The 17,500-nt window shown below is 35.6% G+C and overlaps 2 protein-coding genes across 2 annotated transcripts in view; both read left to right on the forward strand.

The window, feature by feature from the left end:
- cltcl1 (clathrin, heavy chain-like 1) overlaps window positions 1-11,323 on the forward strand; it is a 78,369-nt gene extending 67,046 nt beyond the window's left edge. The window contains 6 exon segments of the mRNA XM_079828189.1: window positions 2,996-3,106; window positions 4,209-4,379; window positions 5,971-6,192; window positions 6,284-6,310; window positions 8,674-8,749; window positions 10,707-11,323. Of these exon segments, the coding sequence (XP_079684315.1) occupies window positions 2,996-3,106; window positions 4,209-4,379; window positions 5,971-6,192; window positions 6,284-6,310; window positions 8,674-8,749; window positions 10,707-10,813 (714 nt within the window). The 3' untranslated portion in view covers window positions 10,814-11,323.
- Window positions 11,324-13,082: 1,759 nt separating this feature from the next.
- LOC307132475 (tricarboxylate transport protein B, mitochondrial) overlaps window positions 13,083-17,500 on the forward strand; it is a gene marked incomplete at its 3' end in the record, with an annotated part of 20,944 nt that continues 16,526 nt past the window's right edge. Inside the window, exon 1 of the mRNA XM_079826820.1 lies at window positions 13,083-13,190. Coding sequence (XP_079682946.1) covers window positions 13,124-13,190 — 67 coding nt within the window. The 5' untranslated portion in view covers window positions 13,083-13,123. The remainder of the gene's footprint in view (window positions 13,191-17,500) is intronic.

The raw sequence follows: 17,500 nt of genomic DNA on the forward strand, positions 1-17,500 counted from the left end.
GCTTTATCTCGCTCACTGGGGTTGAGGGCAGTTTAACGCAGTACGTAAACTGCTTACATACATTTATTGTGAAAGTTGCTTATACAAATCCTTTTTAATTGATAATGTTCTTCTTTCAGGTTTATACATCCAACATTAATAGCCAATTTAAAGGATTAGTTCACTTTCAAATAAACTTTTGCTTATAATTTACTCACCCCCTTGTCATCCAAGATATCCATGTCTTTCTGTCTTCAGTCGAAAAGAAATGAAGATTTTTGATGAAAACATTTCAGGATATTCCTCCATATAATGGAAGTCAATAGACCCCAAACGGTTCAAGGTCCAAATGAGAGGTTCAGTACAGCTTCAAAGGGCTTTAAACCACATCAAACGGTACCAGACGATCAATAAGGGTCTTATCTAGCGAAACGATCGGCCATTATTTTTTAAATAAATAAAGTTTAAGTTTTATAAGCACAAATGCTCGCGCTTGTGACGTCACGTAAAACGCAATTACGCTGAAAAGGTCACGCTAGACGCAGGCGGAAAGACGTTTGAAAATGTGGATACGGTCCTCCTTCCGCTCATTTGTAAACACTGACTCGGTACTTCCGCCTGTGTCTAGCGTGATCTTTTCAACGTAATTGCGTTTAACGTGACGTCACGAGCGCGCATCACTGAACAGAGCAAGGCGAGCATTTGTGCTTATAAAACTTAAACTAAAAAATATCCGATCGTTTCGCTAGATAAGACCCTTATTGATCGTCTGGTACCGTTTGATGTGGTTTAAAGCCCTTTGAAGCTGTACTGAACCTCTCATTTGGACCTTGAACTAGTGTTCGATATATCGGGTCGATATTTGCGATTTTTATGTATATCGGCCGATACAAGGCTTCTGCGTTCGCCGATATTTTTTTCCCTGCATTATTTACAGACAGGCGTCCACAGGGCAGCTCTAACCGTCTTCAAACTGTCTTGCTCTCCCTCCCTCACGCATATTAAAAGGTCGAAAGACTGAAGTTTCACGTGGAGCATTGGGAGATTTTTTCCTGAATTACCGCTGGTGTTGCTCTACAAGTGAATAAGTTAAGTGCACCAACACTCTAAAAAATGCTGGGTTAAAAATAACCCAAGTTTGGTTGAAAATGGACTAACCCATCAATTGGGTTGTTTTTAACCCAGCAATTAGGTTGTTTTAAGCAAACATTTAACCCAACCACTGGGTCAAAACAACCCAATTGCTGGGTTAGTCCATATTCAACCCAACTTGGGTTATTTTTAACCTAGCATTTTTTAGAGTGTAACCATTAAAGGGTTAGTTCACCCAAAAATGAAAATTCTGTCATTAATTCCTCACCCTCATGTCGTTCGACACCCGTCAGACCTCCGTTCATCTTCAGAACACAAATGAAGATATTTTAGTGTAAAGCTGATGCTGAGAAAGGCTTCAGATAGGCCTCCATTGGCATTCAGTACATTTACTCTCACAAGACCCATAAAAGGCTCTTAAAACGTCGTTACAAAGTCCATCTCACCACAGTGACTCTACAATAATTTTACGATGCGACGACAATAGTTTTTGTGCGCAAAAAAAAATCAAAATAACACCTTTATCCAACTTGTTCTTGTCTTCCGTGTGTGTCTCCACAACGCATGCGCGAGAATATGACGCAGATCCGGCGTTCGGACACATGACCCAGAAGCGATTTGTTTACAAGCAGAGGAAGACGCGCGTGTCTAAGCTGTTGAATTCTACATTGATCGTGCTTTAGGTCTCGGCGTAGTTCTCAAAATCGGGCTAAAGTGTGCATTTCATGGATTCCCGAACGCCGGATCTGCGTCATATTCTCGCGCATGCGTCGTGGAGGCACACACGGAAGACAAGCAGAGGTTGAATAAAGTCGTTATTTAGATTTTTTTTGCGCACAAAAACTATTGTCGTCGCATCGTAAAATGATTGTAGAGTCACTGTGGTGAGATGGACTTTGTAACGACGTTTTTAGTGCCTTTTATGGGTCTTGGGAGTGTAAATGTACTGAATGCCAATGGAGGCCTATCTGAAGCCTTTCTCAGCATCAGCTTTACACTAAAATATCTTCATTTGTGTTCTGAAGATGAACGGAGGTCTGACGGGTGTCCAACGACATGAGGGTGAGGAATTAATGACAGAATTTTCATTTTTGGGTGAACTAACCCTTTAAATGACTAGGTTGTAAATAGTTTTAAAATGAAGTATAGTACAGTCAGTGTGCACTTTATTATGATGCTTGCTTGTTGATACTGTGCGCAATAGTGTAATTATGTTATTTATGCTTAAATATTTATTTTCAGAATTTATTTTCACCACTGAACTCTTTTTTTTCTTTTTCTACCTCACCTGTTTTTACAATTTGTTAAATATAGTTTTTTTTCGTTCAATAAATGTTCCTTTTTTAAATTGTACATTTTAAATTGTTATCATCATGATCATTGTGTCATTTTTATGATGTAAATTGAGGGAGCAAAAGCAGTATCGGCTCCAAATATCGGCTCAAGAAAATCGGCAGCCCGTATCGGTCATCGGCTAAGGCTGATGAAAAAAAATCGGCATCGGCACTAAAAAATCCATATCGGTCGATCCATACCTTGAACCGTTTGGGGTCTATTGACTTCCATTATATGGAGAAATATCCTGAAATGTTTTCATCAAAAATCTTCATTTCTTTTCGACTGGAGACAGAAAGACATGGATATCTTGAATGACAAGGGGTGAGTAAATTATCAGCAAAAGTTTATTTGAAAGTGAACTAATCCTTTAAATTGGGAAACAATATGTTGTATTTATAATGTCACGCTCTTTATCTAACAGTTTAAATGTTTTTTCGTACATAAAAATAGATGGATTTTAGGAAGGGGGTCCCTCATCATATTTGGGGGTCCTTGGCATCATAAAGTTTGAAACCCCCTGTGCTAGTTCACGGTGCATTAATTAAAGTATTAGTAAATTGTAGAAGTAATGAAGTGTGTGTTTCAGGTGAATCAGCTGCGTCTGGTGAAGCCATACCTCAGATCTGTGCAGCGCCACAATAACAGAGCCGTGAACGAAGCGCTCAACAACCTGCTGACGGAGGAGGAGGACTATCAGGTACACACACACACACACACACACACTTCATCTGTTTGCAGGGCTCCAGACTGTGACCAAATGGTCGCATTTTGCGACTAAAATTTGAGAGTGTGCGACTAAATTTTACATCCAGTCACACATGTGCGACCAGTAAATTTGCCTGCTGTCAGTACTGGAGAAATTAAGAAAATACACTTACTATTTATAATTGATAGACGTTATGTCCAGCAAATTCTATTCTAGCGCAAAAGACGCTGTTTCCAACTTCTAGGTGGCTTATGTATGTGTGCTGCGAAATGGACCGACTTGCACTTTATATTTTAGGCTTCGTGTGCGCCATCAAATAAACAACAAATAGCAGTGTCAAAATGACCGGATTGGAGAGTAGTTACTTTAACAGTTTGGAGAAATAGGAGAATATGATATTATTAGTTCTGCATTCAGTCTTAAAGGGGCAGCGTCTAATAAACCTGCTGACCATTTAGCCATTAATTCGAATTGAACAAAAGGCAAATAGAAAATATTCACATCTCTTGAATGAATAACTTTAGCTTTTATAAGCATTAATCTATCAATTTATACAGTGAAAACTATGCAGTGTTATTTTACATTTCATTACTTTATTAGATTTCTTTGTAGGTTTGTTCTTTCTAAGTCATATTAATGTTAGCAGACCTTCTGAATGCCTGCAACAGGTCCATTTACACATAGATGTTTTATATTTTTGTTCAAACATTGCTGTTTATTTTGCTATAGATATTTTACTTTTCAGATTATAAAGTTAATTATGTTCTTAATTATGTTTTTTTTTTCATAAAAAAAATATATACAGTATAATAAAAAGAACCGATAAGAATACCATTAAAGTACCGGATCGATAAGCAGTATCGGTAAGAGTAGTAATACCGTTAAAACAATACCCATCCCTATTAGTAATACAGTGGACATTAGTAGATTTGGTTAGCATGTTGATTTACGGTGTGCGCCCCTAAAATTTCTGGTTGTGCCCTTAACATTTTCAGTTGGGGGCCACTGTGCTCCTAGTGAAACAAGTTAGTCTGGAGCCCTGGTTTGACTCACAGCAGTGATGTGAAGCGTGTTCCTCTGCCGTCCTGCTCAGGGTCTGCGCGCCTCCATCGATGCGTACGATAGCTTCGACTCCATCGGTTTAGCTCAGAGGCTGGAGACACACGAGCTGATCGAGTTCAGACGCATCGCTGCACATCTCTACAAGAGCAACCAGCGCTGGGCTCAAAGCATACAGCTCTGCAAGAGAGACAAGCTGTACAAGGTACACACACACACACACACACACACACAGGGAATAAGAACTCGCACATATATATACACCGGTGAAGTGAATAACACTGATGATCTCTTCATCACCTGTTAGTGGGTGGGATATATTAGGCAGCAAGTGAACATGTTGTCCTCAGAGTTGATGTGTTAGAAGCTGGAAAAATGGTCAAGCGTAAGGATTTGAGCGAGTTTGACAAGAGCCAGATTGTGACGGGTCAGAGCATCTCCAGAACTGCAGCTCTTGTGGGGTGTTCCCGGTCTGCAGTGGTCAGTCTCTATCAAAAGTGGACCAAGGAAGGACCAGTGGAGAACCGGCCACAGGGTCATGGGCGGCCGAGGCTCATTGATGCACTTGAGGAGCGAAGGCTGGCTGATCAAACAGACGTCTTGGGTCCTCCATCATGTGGATGTGACTTTGACACGTCCCACCTACCTAAGCATTGCTGAGCCCATGTCCAGCCTGTCATGGAAACGGTTTTCCCTGTGGCTGTGGCTCTTTCAGCAGAAAATGCGCCGCCACAAAGCACAAATGCTTCAGGAATGGTTTGAGGAGCACAACAACGAGTTTGAGGCGTTGACTTGGCCTCCAAATTCCCCAGATCTCAATCCAATCGAGCATCTGTGGGATGAGCTGAACAAACAAGTCCGATCCATGGAGGCCCCACCTCGCAACTTACAGTACTTAAAGGATCTGCTGCTAACATCTTGGTGCCAGATACCATAGCACACCTTCAGGGGTCTAGAGGAGTCCATGCCTCGACGGGTCAGGGCTGCAAAAGAGGACCAACACAATATTAGGTCATAATGTTATGCCTGATCGGTGTATAGATATATATAAACAGTAGTGACATATTTAAGAAAAACTAAAACTTATAACACAAAAATTACTACAACTCTAAAAATAACTAATTCACATATATATATACACACACACATTTATTTATACTTTTTAATAGAACATAATTCTGCAAGACACTTGGTTTGATGATTGTAAATATTTAATATTTATATATTTCTTTAAATTATTATCATTGTTATTTATTTGTTTTGTCTTTTAATTTGCTAGATAATTCAATGAATAGTTATATTATTAATAATTTAAATAATACATTATATTCTACCTTCTTTTTTTGTGCTTTGTTTATAGAGGAATGATTTACCCAGAAATGAAAATTCTGTCTTTATTAATATTTTTAAAAATGTATTCTCATTCAAATTTTTGTTGTTGTTGTTTTTATTAAAAATATTAAATTAATTTAGTGACTATTTTCCACCCTCTTTTAGTGTCTGTACAGGAATAATTCACCCAAAATAGTCTTTTTTAATGATTAAAAATAAATAAAAAATCATTAAAAAAAAAATTTCACCCAAAAGTAATTGTTTTCATTAAAAATGTAATTGTTCATTAAAAATAAATTTTCATAAATAAATAATAAATTGCTGCTGTTTCTAGAGGGCAATAATCCTCCCATCATTTACTTTCCCTCGCATATACAAAACCGAATGACTTCCTTTAACAGCATTATTACAGCATGTATGTTGTGACACGTTTCCTCGTGTGTGTGTGTGTGTGTGTGTGTCAGGATGCGATGCAGTTTGCGGCCGAGTCTCAGGACGGCGCTCAGGCTCAGGATCTCCTGCGCTGGTTTGTGGACGAGGGGAAGCGCGAGTGTTTCGCCGCCTGTCTCTTCAGCTCGTATGATCTTCTGGCTCCTGATGCCGTCCTGGAGCTGGCCTGGAGACACGGCCTCATGGACTTCGCCATGCCCTACTTCATTCAGGTGATGAGGGAGTACCTGAGCAAGGTGCGTATCAAACACACACACCAGAGGACGTGCTGTGTGACATTGGTCCGGTATTGTGGGTCTTCCTCACGTGAGTTTCCCTCCTCTACAGGTGGATGAGTTAGCCGGGCAGGTGAAGGTCTCTGACCCCTTCTGTCCGTCTCTTTCTGTGTTAGACATTAGCGCATGTAGACTACAGATGCACTCTTTATAACAGGTTCCTGAATAGTTTGCTTGATTACCCACAATGCACTGCCCTGTAGCTCTAATGAGCCTGTTTGTTTGTTTGTTTGTGAGAAAGAGAAACGTGTGATTATTATTATTCAGAAGTGTTTCGCTGTAGTGAATCAGTCCTCACATGAACTGTAATCGCTCTCTTCTGTGACAAACATGACCAAACCAAGCCAAAGTGTGTGTTCATGAGTGTAACGGCGGGCCGCAGTGCTGCAGTCTGACCTGCAGATGGCAACGGTCACTCTTAGACGAAACCTGGGAAAGCCTGACATATCAAATAATCATTTATATATTTTCTATTCATTTTTATTTCAGCTGTAGTTTTAGTCATTTTTAGCACATCAGGTTAAACTTCATGGAAATTAGAAAAGTTGCCTTGGCAACTAGCTAATATAACGAGTTTACTTTTTTATATTTTATTTTATTTTAGTTCATATTTATTTATTTATTTCAAGCAACACCATTTTTTAAGGTTTTATTTTTATTTTTAGTTAACTAATATTCTCTATCGCTATCTATACACACACACACACACACACACACACACACACACACACACACACACACACACACATGTATTTATACTTTTTAATAGAACATATTAATTCTGCAAGACACTAGGTTTTATGATGATTAAATTTATAATTTTGTATTATTATTATTTATTTTAGTCTTTTATGCTTTATTAAATAATTGATTAAAATAATTATATAAAATAATAATTTATATTCAACCTTCTTTTATTTTTGCTTTGTCTATATAGCAATGATTTACCCCAAAATTAAAATGATTAAAATGTTTTTTATGTGTTCTCATTCAAATTATCTATTTTTTTGTTGTTTGTTTTCATTAAAAATAGCCAATTAATTAAGTGACTATTTTCCACCTTCTTTTTGCTTTTTTTGTGCCTGTAAAGGAATAATTCACCTAAAAATAAAGTTTTTTTTCATGATTTTTTGTTAAAAAAATAAAATGTCATTAAAAAAAATGATCCACCTAAAAATAAAGCCTTTATTCATTAATAAAACAAAAATCATTAAAAAAAATTTATTCACCCCAAAATAAAGTTTTTTTTCATGATTTTTTGTTAAAAAAATAAAAAAATAAAATGTCATTAAAAAAAATAACTCACCTAAAAATAAACTCTTTATTAATAAAAAATTATTAATTACAAAAAAATTATTCACCTAAAAATAAACTCTTTAATTATTAATTTAAAAAAAAAACATTACAGAAAAAAATTATTCTCCCCAAATTAAAGTCTTTATTCATTAATAAAATGTAAAAATAATACGATTTTTTCATTACAAAAAAATAATTCTCCCCAAAATAAAGTCTTTATTCATGATTTTTTGTTTAAATAAAAATTTCATTAAAAAAAAGAATTCACCTAAAAATAAACCCTTTATTAATAAAAAACATTAATTACAATAAAATAATGAACCTAAAAATAAACTCTTTATTCATTATTTAAAAATAATAATAATAATAATTCACCCCAAAATAAAAAGTCTTTATTCATGATTTTTTTTTTATAATAATTTTGTCTATTAAAAAAAACATTTTTGGTGGCTATTTTATTCTGAGGAAAAAATATGCAATTCGTTTAGTTATTTTTTCTCAAAAAAGTCCAGTAAGTGTTCCTCTTTAAATATTACTAGCAATATCAGTTATTATTATATTTATTTTACAAAAAAAGTAAGTAGGCTTAATATATATTTCTGTTTTACAAAAATAATTTATGGCATTTATAAAACAGAGTGACCACAATATACAACGCTACTGAATCATAAGTGCAGAAGGAAACCGCAGTAGAATAATGTGATTGGAGGTTTAGTTTTTCAGTGCAGATGAGTCTGAATGGAGTGTGAATGAATAACGTTTGAGAGGTTTAGAGCAAACGCGAATCTGAATGACTGAGGAACATCGACAAACAAACAGAGTTTGAGTTCATTAGTTTCCCTGTGCTGGTTTATCTAATGATGAAGATGTGTGTGTGAGAGATGTGGGATGTTATCTAGCGCTTCACAGTCTCAAAGCAGCTTTACAGAAAACATACGTGTGTGTGTGTGTATTAAACAGAGTTAAGTGAATGTGAGTGTATTCTGTCATGCTGCATTTTGGCATGTCATGTGTGACATTATTGGGCATTTGCATGTAGTGATGATGATGATGAAGAAGATTGGTGAAGCTCAGCTCAGGTGTGTGTGTGTGTGTGTGTGTGAGCGGCTGACACGTTGACAGTGATGTGTCCTGCGTCTCTTCCAGGTGGATACACTGCAGGAGGCCGAGAGCAAGAGGGCGTCTGAAGACGAGTCTCCTGAGTCCTCCTCTATAGTGTACGGTACGTTCATCTTCATCTTCATCTTCATCATCATCAGATGCCACTTCAAAACTGCTCTTGCCTGGAGGAGACTCAAAAACATGAGCTTTTTCTCTTTTACAACGCATCCAAACTGGTTTGTTTCCTGTTATAATCTGTCTGGAAACACTGATGCTCTTCAAAATAATGATTTCATCCACAGATATTATCATCAATGTCAATTTATTGCTATGAATTATATCCATTATTTGAATAACTTCTACCGGTTGCATCAAAGCCAGCTCATAATGTTTCTGCTCTGCTCTGTATTTATGTATATATTTATACATTTATTTATATATTCATTTTATTTATTTATTTATTTATTTATTTATTTATTTATTTATTTATTTATTTATGCATTTATTTATTTATGCATTTATTTATTTGTGCATTTATTTATTTGTGCATTTATTTATTCATGCATTTATTATATAATTATGCATTAAGAATTTATTTATGGATTTTATTATTTGTGCTTTTATTTAAGCATTTATATATTTATGCATTTATTTATTTGTGCATTTACTTATGCATAATGCATAATACATAAATGCATAAATAAATACATCCTTAAAGAATTTATTTATTCATGCATTAAGAATTTACTTACGCATCTTATTATTTGTGCATTTATTTATTTATGCATTAAGCATTTATATATTTATGAATTTATTTATTTATACATTAAGCATTTATGTATTTATGCATTTATTTATTTATTTGTGCATTTATTTATTTATTTATTCATGCATTTATTATGTAATTATGCATTAAGAATTTATTTATGCATTTTATTATTTATGCGTTTTATTATTTATGCATTTATTTATTTATGCATTTATTTATTCATGCATTTATCATATAATTATGCATTAAGAATTTATTTATGCATTTTATTATTTGTGCATTTATTTATTTGTGCATTTATTTATTCATGCATTTATTATACAATTATGCATTAAGAATGTATGCATTTTATTTTTTATGCATTTATTTATTTATGCATTTATTATTTAACCATGCATTTTATTATTTATGCATTTTATTATTTATGCATTTATTTATTTGTGCATTTATTTATTTATGCATTTTATTATTTATGCATTTATTTATTTATGCATTTATTATTTAACTATGCATTTTATTATTTATGCATTTTATTATTTATGCATTCATTTATTTATGCATTTTATTATTTATGCATTTATTTATTTGTGCATTTATTTATTAATGCATTTATTTATTTATGCATGTATTTATTCATGCATTTATTTATTTATTTATTTATGCATTTATTTATTTATGTATTTATTTATTCATGCATTTATTTATTTATGCATTTATTTATTTGTGCATTTATTTATTCATGCATTTATTTATTTATGCATTTATTTATTTGTGCATTTATTTATTCATGCATTTATTTATTTATGCATTTATTATAAAATTATGCATTAAGAATTTATTTATGCATTTTATTATTTGTGTATTTATTTATTTATTTATTTGTACATTTAGTTATGCATTAAGCATTTATATAATTATGTATTTAATTATTTATGCGGTTCTTTATTAATTATTATTTTTATAATATTAATTAACATAAAAAATTCTATATTTTTAATAAGCTGGGATTACGCACTGTTGCTGAAGGATGTCCTCATGCGTTCATCTGTTGCTTCAGCACCTCCAGTGGATTCAGTATCAGTGAGAATACTCAGACCTGTGAGCAGGCGGAGGGTTATTGTGTGTGTGTAGCTTTAGATTGCAGTTTTTGAGACCCTGCGTTGTTCCATTCTCAGCCAAGTCTGATCTATAACTGTAATTCACCAGAAACCGCCCTGATACCGAGTGCCCGTGTGTTAGTATCAATCACAGAGCCAGTTAAACGCTTACACTCATGAATGTGAATGTGTGTGTGTGTGTGTGTGTGCAGGGCAACAGCTGATGTTGAACGGCAGTCAGACGGCGGTCACACCCCAGCCGGGTTTCCCGGGTTACGGATTCGCCCCTCCTGTGTACGGCTTCAACCTTCAGCCTTGAGTCCCTCCCGCCAGGAATTCTGGGAAATGTGTGCCTGTGACGCCCAAGCTCGACTGCTGCTTTCAGGAAGCATGAAAACTGTACCTCAGCAATCAAACAAACCGCTGTCCGTAACACACACGCTGCTCGTTAACTTATGTTTTCCCCTGAGCTGTATCGCACTGATGACCAGAGGACGGCCGCACTACACACACACACACACTCCGCTCCCTCATCCGTTTAACGCTGCAGTATTAACTCTGTTTACATCTCAAGTGTACGATGTGAAGATCACAAGCGAGCGTGTGTTAATTTAACGCCGCACACACGTCGCCTCGACCGGGACATGTTTAGGTCCACGTAGCTGCGCATGATCATCAGTGTTACTGCAAGCCATATGCACTGTCCGTTGTGTGATGTTGTAGTTTAAAGAGACATTAATTTTTTTAGGAAAACTATATGCAAAAAAACAGAAAAAGTGAGGGTTGCTCAGTGTTGTGAAAGAATAAAGTTTACATTTCATGCGCCGTTACTGTCCGTCTCGTCTCTGGGGTCACTTCAGGTCACGCCTGTTCCTGTTGTGTGTGTGTGTGTGTGTGTGTGTGTGTGTGTGTGTGTGTGTGTGTGTGTGTGTGTGTGTGTGTGTGTGTGTGTGTTTGTGTGTGTGTGTGTGTGTGTGTGTGTGTGTTTGTGTGTGTGTGTGTGTTTTCCTGCTGTAATTGCACATTCATGTCTTCATGTTCTTTCTCAATTATAAACATACCAGAAAAATCACTGATTAAAACACAGCTGGGATGTTTCCAGAATATTATTAGTACATATTTTCATACGTATATGATATTGATTACTGTATCTTTATTTATGGATTTTCATGGTACTTTAAAATACTTTAACTGTTGGAAAAAAAATTTGTTTTTTGCTAAAATTCCCCAAAAATGACACGTCCAAAAACATGGTATTATCTGGTTTGTACACGTTTTTTCAGATTAATTCAATTATTTTTCTTAGTATATTTTTTATTTAATTATGTACATTTTTTTGCAGGTCTGCTGTATGGAGGCCCAAACTTATAGTTATAAACCATACAGTTACTATTTATTCACAATATCTGCATGTTTGGGAATCCATACTACAGATTTGATTATTTCCCTAGGCTAGTTAAATATTTATTTATTTATAATGTCTGTCTAAATATTAATTAATTAATTTATTTAAAATGTCTGCAGGTTTGGGCCCCCCCCCCCCCCCTTTATTTTTATATTTATTTTGATTATTTCCATAGGCTAACTAATTATTGACTTATTTATTTGTTTATTTATTTATAATGTCTGCTGTGTGGAGGCCCAAACCTACAGAAATTGAAAATAATAGTAAATCAATAAAAGTAAAATGTATAAATAATTTAATTTATTATTTTAATTTGGTCCTAAATTTATTTCTGTATTTTTTACTTTATTTTTTATTTAGATATTCTTTCAGTTTTCTATATTCTTTTATATTTATTTATTTATGTGTTCCTTTATGTTTATATAATAAAGATATTTTCCCCACATGATTATTTCCATAGGCTAATTAAATATTGACTATATATATATATATATATATATATATATATATATATATATATATATATATATATATATATATATATATATATATATATATATATATATATATATATATATATATATATATATATATAAATATTATTATTATTATTATTAATAATGTCTGCATGTTTGGGGCTCCATATTACTGATTTTTTCCACCTTTATTTTTATATTTATTTGTCTTACATGATTATTTCCATAGGCTAATTATTAGTTAATTTATTTATTTATTAAATTATTAATTTATAATGTCTGCCGGTTTGGGGCTCCGAACTACTGAGGCCCTTTATATTTATTTTTCCTCACATGATTATTTCCATAAAGGCTAATTAATTTTTACTTATTTATTGTTTATTTATTTATTTATTTATTATGTTTGTTGTTTTGTGGCTCCATACTATTGAGGGTTTATTTTTTTATTTTTTTTGTTGCTTATTTCGAACTAAAAGCTTCTTTCTATCAGTCAGATGATGTGAAAGAGTTTTATTTTGTTACATTTAATATGTTATTTTATTATCTTTAAATCGAGTTTCTCCTCTGGAGGGCGTGGCACGGAGAGAGAGAGCGAGCGAGAGAGATGCGAGCCCCGCCCCTGTGTGAGATCTGACCGCTGATTGGCTGCGGGCAGTCTCATGTCATCAGTCTATGATCGCGCGCTGCTCTCGGACTCAACAGTGCTGCGCGCGATCTGTCCGGCGCGTTCGTGAGAGCCTGCCTGAAGATGACGCGTGAACGCGGAGCTGCGAGCAAAGCCAAACTCACTCATCCTGGAAAAGCCATCCTGGCAGGTCAGTTACACACTATTTCATCACAAAACTACACACAAACGACTCAAATCACGGCACATTTAAGCCGAGGTGTACTGATTTATGAACTGTTTCCATCTGAACTTGCGAAAGAAGCTTCAGGAGGTAAAACACGGAAGATTTGTGTTGTTTTTCGTGTGAATTAATACATTCAGAAAACAACGGGTTCCTTTTTCAGCAGTTTACATGTACTAGATCCTTTGGTAACTAGTTTATCATCTATTTATTAGCCTATATTACAAAATAAACAAACAAAAAAGTTACTTTACCTGCGAATACTGTTGTTAACCCAACAAATGATGACAATTAACTATACATTTTTAAGTTATCATATATAATATATATGAGTAATGTCCTATAGTAGCACTTTAGGGTCCTATTAGCACACATATTACTTGGATATTGACTGTTTATTAATGCATGATCATATTCTACATCCATAATAAACTAAACTATCTTACTAACTATTAATAAGCAGTAATTAATAGTTTATTGAGGCAAAAATCATAGTTATAAATGAGTACGCATATGTGTACAGATAAGCCAGAGTTGGATGAATGTTATATTTGTGCATTAGAGGAGATTAAATGTGCTGTTTTAGTTAAAGTAAAGGTCAGATCTACACAAGGACACACAGCTGATGTCCTCCAAACCGGGAGATAAACGACTCAATGGCTTTTAAGATGATGAAACTTACTCAAAGGGGATGAAAATGTTAATTCATGTCTTAAGGCATTAATAAAGATGATAATTCAATTGTAAAATGAGCAAAAATTCTGATTGGACGAGCAATGCTTGCCAGAATTTTTTTTATTCTTCATAATTATTATTATTAATATGAATAAAAGCAGTAGTTCGTCTTTTATCACATGCTCATGCTGCTAAAAGGCTATGTTTTTTTGGTCTTAGAATAGATTGAGTGCAATTATACCGTAGGTTTGGTCATTATGGTCTGTCTCTCTCTCCCTGTCTTGTCTTTGTGAGCGGAGACGGATCCGCTGTGGTGTTCTCTGGGTAATTGGTGAACTACTGTACCATCTGGAAACTGTTCGTCTGAAACGAAATGACAGGTTTTAATGTCTTGGCTATTTTCCTCCGGTGCTTTCTCTATATACGCTCGTGTGCTCCACCCGTCTGTAATTACACAAACCAACAAACCAGCCTTCAGATGGAAATGCCACGTCTTATTAACTGGAGAGGATATGAGCGGCTGGTGCTGTGAGGGGTTGGGCACAATTTAAAACATTATATACACACCGATCAGGCATAACATTATGATAACACTGATAATCTCTTCATCTCCTGTTAGTGGGTGGGATATATTAGGCAGCAAGTGAACATTTTGTCCTCAGAGTTGATGTGTTAGAAGCAGGAAAAATGGGCAAGCGTAAGGTCCTTGGGTCCTCCATCCATGTGGATGTGACTTTGACACGTCCCACCTACCTAAGCATTGTTGAGCCCATGTCCAGCCCGTCATGGAAACGGTTTTCCCTGGTGGCTGTGGCTCTTTCAGCAGAAAATGCGCCGCCACAAAGCACAAATGCTTCAGGAATGGTTTGAGGAGCACAACAACGAGTTTGAGGCGTTGACTTGGCCTCCAAATTCCCCAGATCTCAATCCAATCGAGCATCTGTGGGATGAGCTGAACAAACAAGTCCGATCCATGGAGGCCACACCTCAAGTACTTAAAGGATCTGCTGCTAACATCTTGGTGCCAGATACCATAGCACACCTTCAGGGGTCTAGTGGAGTCCATGCCTCGACGGGTCAGGGCTGCAAAAGACGGACCAATACAATATTAGGAAGGTGGTCATAATGTTATGCCTGATCGGTGTACATATAGCCTAAATAGTGTAAATCACTACTAAGCACTTGCTGCCTAATATATCCCACCCACTAACAGGTGATGAAGGGATCATTGACTTCACCTGTCAGTGGTCATAATGTTATGCCTGATCGGTGTATATCATATTGATATGCAATCACACAATATTTTTTTTTTTTTTTTTCAAATATCAGCACAATTGCAGATGCGATATAGATTTTATACAACAGTTTAATAAACAATTAAGTGACTTACATAAGACGAAAATTGTTCCAAACGTCTCTGAGCATCATCATAGAAAATATTGATATTTTTGGTCAATATCGCACACTCATACTTTCAATCAGTTAAAACTGGTAAACTATGTGAAGAGTTGAAAAGCTCTTTTGTTTGTCATGTTTCTAGAAGTCTCACTGCAGTGAATGGACCAATAGAACATAGAGAGCAGGTTTACTCTTGTACTGTGTGTGTGTGTGTGTGTGTGTGTGTGTGTGTGTGTGTGTGTGTGTGTGTGTGTGTGTGTGTGTGTGTGTGTGTGTGTGTGTGTGTGTGTGTGTGTGTGTGTTTCAGCTGCTGGACTCAGATTGTATTGTAGAGCGGCTCTGGTCTACTGTCATACAAACCCAGCAGTGACCTGGAAACATTTCACACGTTACACACACACACACACACACACACACACACACACAGCATTCCAAAGCAGTTTTCCATAGTCACATGTGTAGTGCGACTACAGTCGTATGACGGGAGAACGTGCACATGTTCACATGCGGGATGGCCCGCCATGTTTACAGTAAAGCATCAACACTTCATTTTTACACGTTACTACATATACACTTACTATAGTCATAACAGTAAATTATGCATAATTACATACAACTAACCCAATATAGTAAATAATATAGTTATGCCTAATTTACACTCTAAAAAATGCTGGGTTAAAAACAACCCAAGTTGGGTTGAAAATGGACTAACCTAGCAATTGGGTTGTTTTATGCAAACATTTAACCCAACCGCTGGGTTAAAACAACCCAATCACTGGGCTAAAACGACCCATTCGCTGGGTTAAAACAACCCATTCACTGGGCTAAAACGACCCATTCGCTGGGTTAAAACAACCCAATCACTGGGCTAAAACGACCCATTCGCTGGGTTAAAACAACCCAATCGCTGGGTTAAAACGACCCATTCGCTGGGTTAAAACAACCCAACCGCTGGGTTAAAACGACCCATTTACTGGGTTAAAACAACCCATTCGCTGGGTTAAAACGACCCATTCGCTGGGTTAAAACAACCCATTCGCTGGGTTAAAACGACCCAATATCTGGGTTAAAACAACCCAATCGCTGGGTTAAAACAAACCATTCGCTGGGTTAAAACAACCCAACCGCTGGGTTAAAACGACCCATTTACTGGGTTAAAACAACCCATTCGCTGGGTTAAAACGACCCATTCGCTGGGTTAAAACAACCCATTCGCTGGGTTAAAACGACCCAATATCTGGGTTAAAACAACCCAATCGCTGGGTTAAAACAAACTATTCGCTGGGTTAAAACAACCCAATCGCTGGGTTAAAATGACCCATTCGCTGGGTTAAAACAACCCAACCGCTGGGTTAAAACGACCCATTCACTGGGTTAAAATAACCCAATCGCTGAGTTAAAACAACCCATTCGCTGGGTTAAAACAACCCAATCGCTGGGTTAAAATGACCCATTCGCTGGGTTAAAACAACCCAACCGCTGGGTTAAAACGACCCAACCGCTGGGTTAAAACGACCCATTCACTGGGTTAAAATAACCCAATCGCTGAGTTAAAACAACCCATTCGCTGGGTTAAAACGACCCAATATCTGGGTTAAAACAACCCAATCGCTGGGTTAAAACAACCCATTCGCTGGGTTAAAACGACCCATTCGCTGGGTTAAAACGACCCAATCGCTGGGTTAAAACGACCCATTCGCTGGGTTAAAACGACCCAATCGCTGGGTTAAAACGACCCATTCGCTGGGTTAAAACAACCCAATCGCTGGGTTAAAACGACCCAATCGCTGGGTTAAAACGACCCATTCGCTGGGTTAAAACAACCCAATTGCTGGGTTAGTCCATTTTCAACCCAACTTGGGTTGTTTTTAACCCAGCATTTTTTTGAGTGTAGTGTTATTATATGGATTCTGTAAAATAAAGAGCTGCCAAATAAAGTGTAACCACATTTTGAAAGTATATAACAACACTTATATATTATATTTTAATGACACGTTTCAAAAATGATTAATTTGCGGCATCTTTCAAATTTTGTAATATTTGTAAAATGTATAATATTTAAAAAACATATATTAAAGTAAATACAGCTATTTATGTATTATTATAAAGGTTCATGTTTATGAAAAATTATTAAATGTTATTCTTTCTTGTGTTCATTTAGTGATGACGTCTTTACATGTCTTTAATATTTTAATAAAAACGAA

Source organism: Gobio gobio (assembly GCF_949357685.1).
Source record: "Gobio gobio genome assembly, chromosome: 10".
In the NCBI taxonomy this organism is placed as follows: Eukaryota; Metazoa; Chordata; class Actinopteri; order Cypriniformes; family Gobionidae; genus Gobio; species Gobio gobio.